General features: G+C 53.3%; 1 protein-coding gene across 15 annotated transcripts in view; it reads right to left on the bottom strand.

Annotated features, from left to right (window-relative positions):
* Positions 1-379: 379 nt before the first annotated feature.
* KANSL3 (KAT8 regulatory NSL complex subunit 3) overlaps positions 380-12,274 on the bottom strand; it is a 35,871-nt gene continuing 23,976 nt past the window's right edge. For 4 of the 15 annotated variants that reach the window (XM_019725894.3, XM_074332548.2, XM_088795928.1 and 1 more), the window contains 8 exons: positions 11,636-11,713; positions 10,130-10,312; positions 9,666-9,750; positions 9,135-9,265; positions 8,209-8,318; positions 7,608-7,830; positions 7,140-7,273; positions 380-2,739 (listed from right to left, as the gene is read on the bottom strand). In XM_019725894.3, the coding sequence (XP_019581453.3) occupies positions 2,719-2,739; positions 7,140-7,273; positions 7,608-7,830; positions 8,209-8,318; positions 9,135-9,265; positions 9,666-9,750; positions 10,130-10,312; positions 11,636-11,713 (965 nt within the window). In that variant the 3' untranslated portion in view covers positions 380-2,718. Of the gene's footprint in view, positions 2,740-7,139; positions 7,274-7,607; positions 7,831-8,208; positions 8,319-8,513; positions 8,691-9,134; positions 9,266-9,607; positions 9,751-10,129; positions 10,313-11,635; positions 11,714-12,274 lie in introns of those variants that run through there. The other 11 variants (XM_074332540.2, XM_088795929.1, XM_019725897.3 and 8 more) reach the window with 11 other exon arrangements.

Raw genomic sequence — 12,274 nt, 5'->3', positions numbered from 1 at the left:
TGACTCGGGCCCAGTCAAGAGCCCCACCATGGCAGCAGCAATCACGCAAGGCCTGGTGGGAAGGAAACTGAAAAGGGTCACATGAGGCCAGGCGACCATGTCCTCCGTCCTGGGCTAACCCTCACTTCTGGGCTCCCATCTCAGAACCCCAGCACAGTGCAGAACAGAACAGACACCGGCACGAGGAAACCTGGGTTCTAGTCCGCACCTGCCGCTTCCTCTCATGTGACTTCTCTGTGCCTCCGTTTCTTCAGCAGTACCTACCTTGTGGCATCAGTGAGACGCCCACAGGCATTCCCACAGCACCTCAGCTTGTATTTTCTGTACCACCTCACCGGGCGATTACCAAATAAACATGGGAAGTCAACTGTAAACGAGCTGGAGCAATGCACAGTTGCTTTTATTAATTGTTTTTGCCAATGTCAGAACAGAAGCATCCCGGCGGCTCGGTCTATAACCCACGCAGCCCATGACTGCTCTAGTGGCGGGAGTGGTGGGGCCAAGGACAGACACGTCTTCCACAGCGGCCTGTTCTCAGAGCATAAGGCCATCTCCCACGGGGCATCAGCAGGCATGCCATCCGGGAATTTAACTAAAGCTTTCTTGATCCTTCTACATTTTTGGCCAGAGGTATCCCTGTCTGAGGTTGTAGACTGCAGGTCTGCTATGTGACAGGTAGAGGAAAGCTTCCTGTTACATTTCAAGCAGGGTGGTTGCAGATGTGAAATCGGGGAATGTGACTAGGGGCTTCAGTGGCCTCCCTTTAGCCTGTCCCTCCAAGATGAAAAGCATCCATGTTCTCACAAGTCCCCTTCTCCAATTCCGGCATTCTGCAGGGTGTACGGCCCAAGCCTAGGGAACTCACCGCGGGAAGCATACGAGGATTTACACGCAGGCGGACAGGGCCAGCATTTCTGGGGCAGTCCCTCCAGCGCTGCCTAACCTGCGCTCCTGAGTGAGGAACACCTGCCTGTTCAGGACCCTCTGCTTGTCCCAAATATTTCCTGAAAGTGTCACATAGTCTCGGTCTACTGTCCTCGGGTCCTGCTGCTGTTATCTTACTGTAAGTTATCAATCCTCTTTCAGAGTTCATAGCTTCCTCAAACTCACTAACTGCCTCCTGAATTTCAGAAAGCAGATACCTACCAGCTAATTAAGATTACAGCCTAATTCTGTGTGAATCACCAGAGAACCAGCTCTGCAGAAGTCAGGGAGGGAGGGAGGGTAAGGGTTGAAGATGTCGTCTTCCTGGCCACCCCCATCTGTCTTGCCTGAGACTCCCGCACACTGTGCACCCCTCCTGCCTGCCACTCAGACTGGCAGCTGAGGCTCCCGGATTGAATGCAGGTGGCCTGGTGTGGATATTTGGTGCACGAGGGTCAGGACTCTGGACCACAGTTCTGGCCATGGAGTGCTGTGGGCCCTCCCTGCCCATAGATACAGACCAGAGTCCCACTTGGGTTGCCTGACTTGTCACTGTGGCTGGAAACATTCTAGAGTATGGAAGGGAGGGGAGCCTACCCTGGATGGTGGGTCCTAAGTCAAATCTACAACTACCTTTGCGCACAAGTGCTGTGAGGTGGAGGAGGGGCTCTGAGCTCTGTCTTCAGCGATCACTTCTCCAGGAACCTCCACCTCCGGCCCAGGCTGGCACCAAGAACCCTGCCCAGTGGCATCCATGCCAATCACTTCCCCACTTCTAAGCGAGCAGACAAAAGTCGCAGGGAACAGAAACAGAAACACTGAAGCATGGCCTCATTGTCTTGACGCCTAAACTTCCTGGGACAGCCCAGACATTAACTTTCACCTCCAAGCACTAGAGACAGATGGGGGGGGGAGGGTTGGGGCTTCTTCCCCGATAACATGGCAAATTCTTCTGCACTCCAGCGGACTCAACAGTTCCTTAGGTACCAGAAACAAAGCCTCAAGCCCAGGTCATTTTCACTGTAGAAGTTCCTGGTACGTCCTTGAGGCCACTTCAGCTGCTGTCCCATCGTTCTTCTTCAGCCTTTCTGGACCCGCAGGCTTTCTGCATGCAGGAGCTGCCCAGAGCATGACGAAAGAGAGAAAGCGGCCAGCTTTCACCTCCTGGCAACTACTGCTCCCCACATGTAGTGGCCAAGGGACTGAGATGATGGCCCAGTTCTCCCAGCCCTCTCGTGGGTCTGCAATGAGGACTTCCGGTCTCAGCAGGCTACTAAGAGGCAGCTGCACGAGGAGCATGCCCATCTGGTGCTGACAGCGGCCGGTGGATGGACAAGCCTGGGCCTCAGACAAGGGCTCTCAGTCCAAGCTCCTGCCGCCCTGGCCACATACACGTCTCCCAACTTGGCACAGAGGCAGCACAGACTTCCAGAAGGGGCTCCTTTCTGAAATGCAGCGAGTGGTCCAACACCGCTACTCAGGGCAGGTGATAACTGGTGCTGGAAGAAGGGCCTCTGGTCTGTGCACGGCCGGGTCTGCCCCAGAGCTGGGGCGTCTGGGAAGCAGACCAACAGAGGCTGTAGGGCAATGCCCCCTTGTGGGCACCATATCACTCAGCCCAACAGTTTCATAAGACCCAGAGGCCCAACCTTGAAAACAGTTGGGGAGGAGGCCAAAACAAGTGGTTAAGAGGTCTTCGGACAAGTGGACAGCTCAGCAGGATAGCACACACGCCCAGGCTCACTGTGCAGCAGCCATCACCACCGGGTAAAGGACAACAGTCGCACGGCGTCTTCAGGGAGCTGGCGGCAGGCGCTGTGGCAGGAGAGGTATGAATAAGGGTCAGAACTCTGCCAGCTTAACACAGCCAGATCCTGAGCCCTCACCCAACTCCTGAGAATTTACGCTGAAGTAATTCTCAAAAGGGCAGAGGCAGGCTGGGGGTGCAAGGACGTGTGTGGTTCGCAGAACATGGACACTGCATCAGACCCCCACCTCCACCACCTTCTAGGCCAGTGACTTACTCTCAGACCACCCTTTTCCTCATCTATAAGATACAGGTGACAGCACCGACTTCCCAGGTGGTTGTGAGGTGACATGAGACAATCTGCATAAAGCCCCTATACAACTATACAAAGGTGAGCTCCTATGATTACGATGAGGCCAGGCAGAGAATGCAGGGCAAACACAGGTGAATGCTAAGGGCGACAGAGCTGAAGGGAAGTTTGCCCTACTTGTTCTGATGTCATCACTTCTCAGATCTGTCCACACTTTCGGGGTAGGTGTGGCGGAGGATGCCATGAATGGCTGAGCCCTGCAGCTCAGGAGATAGACACAACATAGAGAGGGTGGGCTTTTCCCCACCAACGTTCCCCCATCTCTCTGGATCTCACCTTTGGAAAACGCCTCAGGTCTCAGAATGCAGTAAAGAGGGGAAGGCAGAGGGCATAGCAGAGGTGGGCTGAGGAGGGCCTGACAGTCAGAACTGGAAAGGACATGCGTCCCAGATGCCCATGACATGCTGTGCACAGATACTCTCTCTGTCCTGGGAGGAATATACCTGACAATGAGCCTGTTTCCCAGGAGCGGCTGCAAGGCCGCATGGCCAGAGAGGACAAAGACCTGGGGACCACAGGCAAGGGTCCGTTCTCAGGACCCTGACGCAAGCACGGCAGTCTCCTGCCCCCTTCCTCTTTACTGCAGCGTCTTAGTTGTAAGGAGCCCAACAGTCCAGCTCCATGAAGGAAACACACAGTAAGTACCCCTCGGTGCAGAAACGAGACAGAAGACTAAGTGCCTCAGACAAGTCTAGTCGGTGTTTATGATCTTTTTCTTTTTAAATTCATTCCATCCATAAATATTGCAGTACATAATAAAAATAGATTACTTTTTCAAATTTAAACACCATTATCACACATAAAAAGGCTAACAATTCCTTAATATTAACAATTATGTGGTCTGTTCAAATTTCCAATTGTCTCATAAATGTCATAAATGGGTGGTTTGTTTTTCACCCTTTAGAAACTCACCTTCCAAAGCCTGAGTAGATTCTAAGAGCCCTTACTAATTCCACCACAATAATCACCACCTCACTAGACTAGATGAGAAAACCAAAGTCCAGAGACGTTGGGTGATTTGCCCAGGATCAGACAGCTTGTTGAAGATAGAGGTCCTGCCCATAGCCCAGTGCTTTTCTGGGTATCACAGTCTGGCAGCCTACACACACAGGAAACTGTCAGAAGCGTTCGAATTGGCAAGTCTTAATCCAGTAATACCTCCTTTGCTTGTAAGAAAAGAATCACCACTAGAACCCTAATCTTAGTGAGCATACACCCATTTTTACTGAGGGAAAAACAGCTCTCACGTTCATACCATCAGGGAGCATCACACCTTCACCTACTGTGTGCCTCCCTTTAGCCCCGAACCAGGGTTCTCAGTGACCTCTGCTCCGAACACGGAATAGCCCCCAGCCGCAGTGAGCGGCAGGCCCACCTAACAGAGGGTGTCCCCTGGTGAGGATCCGGTCCCCCTCGTCATCAACGTGCCATTGGCAAAGGTCAGGGCTGCCTGGAAATAGGCCCCAATGCTTGGAAGTCGTTTCCCTCAAACCATCAAGGAACTGATCATTTCCGGGCCATGTAAATATCTTAGCATGTGAGAAGAAAACAGAACATTTTGCATTTCATCCTGTAAGGACAGACACACACCTGACCAACTGGACAAGGAAAGCTGCAGGGGCAGACGGGAAGAAAACTACAGGCCAATCTCACTATTAACACAGAGGCCAACACCCTAAGTACAATAAAAGCAATCAGAAGAGGAGATGTGCTTTTCCTCTGAAAGCTTGGTTTCTTTCTTTCTTTTTTGCTTTGTTCTCCTGTGATAGGGCCTTGTTTCCTTTGTATGCACAATAAAAACCAATGTGGGCATGTGCAAAAAAGAACAGGACATATGGGATCTCGAATTTAGACAGTCCGATACTAGGAAATCCATTCAAATAATTCATCATTTTAACTGACTACAAGGAAATATCTATGCTCACTCATCTCCTTTGATTCCAAAAGGGCAATGGACAAAATTCAAACCTTACTATTTATTAAGGAAAGGAAAAGAATTAGCAAACTAGAAACATAACGCTACTTCCTTCACTTGAGGACCTGCATTATCAAACAGGAACACCAAGCCAGGGTAGGGACAGACAGGTCAGGGCTACAGAGGCGGCCCACGTGTGCACAGGAAGCCAGGGTGTGAGAGCAGAGATGTCAGATGAATGAACTCAGCAACCTTAGATCCTTACCTCACTCAGCATATAAAAATAAATTCCAAGTGGACTGAAAAACTAAAGGTAAACAAACAAAAGCATTATAAGAAAACAGCGAGTTTCAATATGGGATGGTGAGCAAGTTCTGAAGCTGGATGGTGGGGCGGTGACAGTTTCACAACAACGTAAATGTACTTAATAACACTGAACTGCAAGCCTAAAAAAGTCTAAAATGGTCAATTGTACGTATGTATATTATACCACAATTTAAAAAAAAAACATAAAAAAAGAAAATGCAAAAAGATTTAAAGACACAAAACCTTGGAACCATAAAGGAAAAGATTTAAAGATTTTACTGTATAAAAATTTTTAATGTCCATATGATAAAAGATCCAGAAACAAAAGTTAGAAGACAAGCACTTAATACTTCAATAGAAGAAAAAAGAAAAAAAAGATAAGCAATTGACTGGAAGAAAGTATATACAACTTTTACAACAGATAAAGGAGTGCTCCCTTCGGCAGCACATATGCAACAGATAAAGGAGTAACATCTGAATATATAAAGTTGCTACAAAATTAACAGACAGAATATGACAGGCAAGTCATAAAAGACACAACAGCCTCATAAGTTATCAGGAAAATGCACACTGAAACAATTTCCCTTTGGACCCATGAAGTTAATGAGATTAAGAATACTGATTTCCACAACTGACAAAGGTATAGGAAAACAGGTATTCACGTCACTGTGGTTTGAACTGTACACCAGCAAATCCTTCTAAAGGCCCTCCACTTACTGGTCTCCAGCCTGCAGAAATCTCCCGGAGGCACCCAAATCATGACGGGGGTGTTCACTGGACCAATATTTACAATATCAAAAAACAAAACACAACCCAACTCTATCTAACAGGAGGTGGTGACCTGCTTCTGTACCACTCCCCCCAGACAGGCAGCCACGTGTAAGACACAGACAGGTCGCTATGTAACAAACAGGGAAACATGTCACAATGTTCTATAAACAAAGGCTACACAAGTCCATATCCTGTGATCCCATTTTTGTCAAAAAAGAAAATATTTTTTATAGAAAGAGCAATCTAGAAAGATGCATATCAAGCTCCTAACAGTGGATGCCATCTCTGAGAATGGTATCATGGGAAATTCTCACTTTCTAAGTTGTATTATTTCTGTAATGTTTAAATTATTGAAAATAAGCATAATCACCTTCATAATTAAGCAAATGATGACTAAAATAAAGAAACGAGACGGGGGAGGGTGGCTATGATACCAACGCAGGCTGGGAAGCAACCTCATGCAGAAGAGTCTCTGGGCCAGGTGGGAACTGCCCCTGCCAATGGTCCCCAGTCCCCAGCTCCCACAGGTGGGTGTGGCGATACCGGGACCAGGGCCAGCCTTCAGCCACAGCAGGTGGCACAGCACCCTGCCCACACAGGAGGCCTTGGCTGAGACAGTGGGTGCTGTCTCAGACTGGACGCAAACCACTGTTTTAACCTCTGGACTCTGGGTGGCTCTTGACCACCGCGCCAGATCAGGAATGCTTCACGTGCAAAGACTGTAGTGGGCATCAGATCAGCTGAGGGACTGATGGCATAGGAGCTAGGAAAACCCACGTGTCCTGAAAGGACGGCAGTGGGTGCCAAGGCCTGAAAGGGCACGGTGCTGGGGAGCCTCTGCCCCGACCTCTGCACAGTGAGGCTGAGAGGAGGAGAATGGGATAGACAGGGAGAGGAAACAAAAACACCGAGCTGCAGGCACTGCGACACCCTGAACACTACACACTGAATCCTCACAACAACGCAGGCAGTGGGCAGGAAAGGAGGCTCCGGGGTCCCAAGGCGACGAACCCCAAGTCTGGACCTGAACCTGGTCTGCCTGCAGGCCCAGGGCATGGAAGCTCCCCACGCTGTAGCCTGCATCTTCCGTCGTCCTGGCAACTCACCTGCGAGCTAGAGGGCAGGGCTTGGGACGTGGGCTCTTCGCACAAGCCTGTGCCTGTGCCCATGGGGCTCAGCGTGGTGATTCGGCTTGGCTGCCCACGGAGGGTCAGCGTAATGGTGGTGGGGACCTTCAAACCTGAGAGAGAGAGAGAGGGAGGGAGGGAGGTATTTTGTCACCTCCCCACCCTCCTTTCCTGGGGACCTTCTGCCCCACATAACACACCCCTTAGCCTCCCACCTTGGCCTCCTCCCCGGCTGGGTCACCTACACTCTCTCAGTCGGTCTGAAAGGCAACAGGAAACTGCCTGCGTTCTCTCAACCTCCCTGGGGATGGGCCCTCACAGCCGACTCCCTGAGGGTCCATGCCAGGACACTGGGGGTGGGCTCAACAGCACACCTTGCCCACGTGAGACGGGAAGGCCCTGGGGGGCACACCCTGGGAGTCCTCACGGTTCTCAGGACAGACTCACCTGATGCTTGGTTAGAGATCTGGGCCAGGCCCGGGAGGCTGCCTGCGAGCTTGGCGAGGCCCCCATTGGTCAGCAGCTGGTGGATGGCTGTGGGCTTCCCACCAGGACCGGCACCCAAGGAGGACAGAGTGGTGGCCACAGGGATGGTGCGGACAAGGGTGCTGGTGCCTGTGGTGATGGCACCCAGGCTCTGCATGGGGGTGGGCAACTTCACACTGGTGGCCTAGGGGACACAAGCCCAGGTGATGAGCAGTTGCCGCCCACCAGCCACATGGCGAGCGAAGGGCCCACAGCACACAACGGAATCTCTTCCAGGTATTTCCCACATACTATCTCATTAATCCTCAAAACTACTCTGTGACAAACAATTATCCTCATTCTACAGACAAGGAGACAAAGATGCAGAGAGATCAAGAAACTGGCCCACTGCCACACTGTAAGTGACAGAGCCTTAACCTTTGATAGCTCCCAGCTGGGAAGTCAGAGGCCGTCTGTCTGTCCTTGACCCAGGCTGCAGACAGACCCAGGCTTCCTGCCCAAACCTACCAAGCGAGGGCCTCCCCCTGCCACTCCTGCCCGCCCGCTGAAGGCCGGTGTGCACCTGTGGGGCTGGCCCCGGGGAGGGGTTTGCTGGGAGGCCGGACGTCTTGCTGCTGATATCCTGCAAGCTGAAGCTGAGCCCCTGGAGGAGGCTGCTGGCTGACGCGGCCCCTGGAGAGTATGACAGACATGAGCATAGCGCAAGCACCTTTCCTGATGGCAGCGATGCCAAACACCGTGCCCTTTCCCTTGGACACGCCGGCAAGGGCTCCCCGGCATGCAGGCTGGGTGCCCGAGGAGAGCTCTGTGGCAACACAGCCTTCGGTCCCTCGCACACCCCAGCCTGCTCCAAAGCATCGGCCCTACCTTCTGGACAGTTTTAGGGAAACCGAAGAGCTCCTGAATCCCACTTTTCAGAGCTTGAAATTCCCTCGCTTCTTTCCAGGGAAGAGGAAAGACTTTTGAAGGCAAAAGAATTCCAGTACCTGCCTTCCACTTCACCTTGCACACAGTCCAGGGGCCTCACAGCAGAGGGAGGTCCTCCTGTAGGAGGAGGATGGCTACAGTGCCTTGGCCCGCTGGGCACAGGCCGCCAGCCTTCCAGTGTCGGGTGGGGGTTAAGGGGAGGGCACACGTGATGGCAGAAATGTCTCAAGTGCTAAGGCCCACTCTCGCATGTCTCCAGCTTTATTCAATCAGACGTGTTGAAAATACCAAAAGGAAACATAGCACATGCATCTCCCACCGGCTCTCTCCTCCTTACAGTCTGGGACACACTGGCTGCAGACTGGGGTATTCACGCACTGTGCGCAGTAAGCACAAGAATCACACACCCCCCACCCACCTGCCCCAAGTGAATTCCAGCCTCACAGCCCGAGACCCTGAGGAGCGTCCTCCAGACTCCACTCCAGTGATGCCTTCCCAGGACCACCCTCTAGGAGCAGCCCAGACTCTGCCAGGAGGCAGGGATGCTGGGCCCCCAGGTACCTGGAAGGGAGCTGCCAGGAGAGGTGGCCACCAGGCGGTTCTGGAGTGTGTGCAAGCCACTGGGCGCAGCGCTGCTGGGGACCACAGAGGGGACGGGGCCGGCGGAGACACCCCCTTCAGAAGCACTGGGCCTGCACACAAAGACAGGACCTCATTACCCAGAGGTCAGGGGCGCAGGCCCTGGCAACACAGGGGTCCAGGGTGGGGCCTAGCAAGGCTTCAGCAATGGACACACCAGAATCTTTGGTTTGCTCAGCCGAGCTCCGGAACCCAGCCTCTAGTCCTTCTAGAGCCAGGCCTACAGTAGAGGTTGCAGGACTTAACGCAAGAGCTATGGGACACTCTGCAAAGTCTAAGGACAAATGAACTCTGAGTTGACCCAAAAGAAAGACACAGCTCCCACTTCGAAAGAAGTCACATTCCCCAAACTGACAGAATCCAGAATCCACCATCTTCCCAGGCGCTAAGTGTACCAGAAGCAGCATGACGAGAAGGAAGGGGCAAAGCTGGACAGACCAATGGCAGACGCACTTGCTTGTGGTGAGAAGCCCCGTGAGCTCCTTCGCCCCTGCTGACGCCTGCCCCAGTGTCATGGTGACGGGCCTCCCTCCCGCGGCTGCAAAACAAAACCCCAAAGCTACTGGTCAGTGCTGCTCAGCCAACTTTTCTCAGGCTCCACAGCTGGGCGAATGCAAGATACTGTGGAGAAAGACTGGAAAGAGCAGGGATGGGTGGAGTTGTTTTCCTTCTATTTTCTAAACTTTCTAGAATATTTTGTTATCTTTAATAGAAACCAAAACAAAACCCCAAAACGTACGGTGCTGTGAATGCCCCCGTGCTTCCTCTGGTCCTCGTCCTGCCTCCCCATCCCTGTCCCCACGGCCACTCGAGCCCTCACTCCAGGCACGTCTCGCCCTGAAGCAGCTTCGAGGGCAGCGCTATGCGCCCTGGGAATAGCTCAAGCAACGTTTCCTAGAAAGGCCGGGGAAACTCACCTTCTGGGGCTCCCCCTTGGGAAGGTCCTCCTGCCGGGTCCCCCTGGGCAACAAGGGCCACCTTGATCTTGGGCCGCTTGGGGGCCTTACTGCCCGGGAGAGGACTGGGGGGCTGCTGCCGCTTCAGCTGGGCCCGGAGGTCCTCTTTCTCTGCTTCCTCCACGTGTTCTGCTGAAACGGGAACTAAGACATGGAGCTGTGCTGAGGTCCTCCCTGACCCAAAAAGGCCGCCAGACACCGACAGCCAGGACCCGCATGGGCACAGCTGTGTGTGGGGACACACAGGAGTAGCAGCCATGCCCGGAGTCACACTCCCAACATGAGGGCCACTGCCTCGGTCCCACCTTGCCCCTCTCAGGGAATGGCACACCAGCCCCACCCCTCACCCTGTCCTGGGGTTGGAAGGAAGGGGCTGAGTCGTGGGAACAAAAAGAAAGGAAAAGATACCCGGCCCTGCCTAGCAGCGGCCAACCCAAACACAGGCTCATGCAGCAGATCGGAACAGCACTTCCCGTGCTCACAGAATGAGCTCATTGCCTGCTGTAAGCCCTCCCCCACCCCACACAGCTGGAGGGCGGAAGGTTCCAGGGAGAAGCAACGGGGAAGCAGGCCGCCCACTCCTCTCACACACCCTTCTTACACGGGGACCTTCATGGGGCGGAGGCAGCGAGAAGGGCTGCCACGGGAATTTCAGGCTGGCTTTGAGGAGCTCCTAGGTAAGGAAGCATCTCAGCCAAGACCCCTGTGCAGCTCCTGCTCAAAAGTAACAGGGCAACAGTGGCCCATGTCACCACCTGGTCCCAGGTCACTTGTGCTAGTAGAGAAAAAGGCCACCTGCTCACACAATGGGCTTCTCCCTCCCCTGAGTCAGACCCATCCTGCGCGAGGCCAGGCCTCCTGGACTCAGGTCACCCTTCAGCTTCCTCGTAGAGCCCCTCCTCTTTAAACCTAGAAGGCCCCCGAACCCCTGCCCAGTCCCCCTTCTCAGCACAAGCAATCAGGGGTGGGGGCAGCAGTCACATAAGGGAGGGGGCTGGCACGGGCCCCAGGGAGCTACCCCAGACCACAGCAGGGCATAACCAGCAAGCAGGCTCGCTTAGGGGGAAAGGCATTGGCTAAAATCAGGGATGAAGGAGGTAACAAGAGGGAAAGGAGTTAAGTTTTATGCTGGTAAGTGGCTGGTGTGCTTGCAGCGGTCAGGATGGAGGGAGGGGACCAGAGGCAGGGAGAGAAACACAAAAGGGAACCCAGGCTCACAGGCAGCGGCCACAGGCCCACATGGGAGAAGCAGAGCCAAGAACCACAGGCAGAGACAAAAAGAGAAACACCATGGGAGACAAACAGAAACAACGGAGAAAAAGCAAAGGCTGGAGTGACCAAAAGGAGTCAGAAAAACCCAGAAGACAGAAAAAGGCAGAGAGAAAAGGACAGAGGGACACTAGCAGGGACAAGCGAGAGGCCAGGTAGGGGAGAGGCAGAGGGAGGAGGTGAGAGAGCAATACTCACCGAAGAGACAGGAGGAGGTGCCAGGAGGAAGAGCTTTCCTCACCAGCACATTTTGTTTCAGAAAAGCAGCAAACTGTGCTGGAATGAATCAGAAAGAATTACAGAATCACAGCCAGCCAGGGAAAGGAGAAAATGAGAAGGAGTAAGAAAAAGATAGGAAAAAGTTCTAGAAAATGGTCCACAGGGGCTTTTCCTGGAACTACTGCATGGGTCTGCAGCTCCATGGAGTCAACTACAAGGTGACAATACTAGACGCGCCTGCCTGGTGAGGCCCTCACCACAGAGGTCCACGGAGCCACAGGTAGGTGTCAGGAGAGGGTGTGGCACAGAGTGCGGGCTCCACAAACATCGCTCACATCAGCACCTTGGCCTACGAGCTTGGCCAAAGCCAGGAGCTATGGCTGCTGCTCTCCTCATGACACTCTGGGTCCTATTTCAGACGCAGATCACTGATCAGCCTTCCAGAACGCCTTAAATTAACGACTACCGTAATCATTCCTCCGTTAGCGCCGCAGACCACTGGCTCTCTCTTCATCGAGAGCCTGAGGGGACACCACTGGCCACCCAGAACTTGGCTCTGGCCACCACTCCCCAGATCCAGGTCACAGAGCATTACGTGGGCCTGCGGCCTGGCCTCTT

Source organism: Rhinolophus sinicus, chromosome 2 (assembly GCF_057876585.1).
Source record: "Rhinolophus sinicus isolate RSI-liver-muscle chromosome 2, RSI-T2T, whole genome shotgun sequence".
NCBI lineage: Eukaryota > Metazoa > Chordata > Mammalia > Chiroptera > Rhinolophidae > Rhinolophus > Rhinolophus sinicus.
The sequence above is the reverse complement of the archived record's forward strand: the minus strand, read 5'-3'. Positions and strand labels throughout refer to the sequence as shown.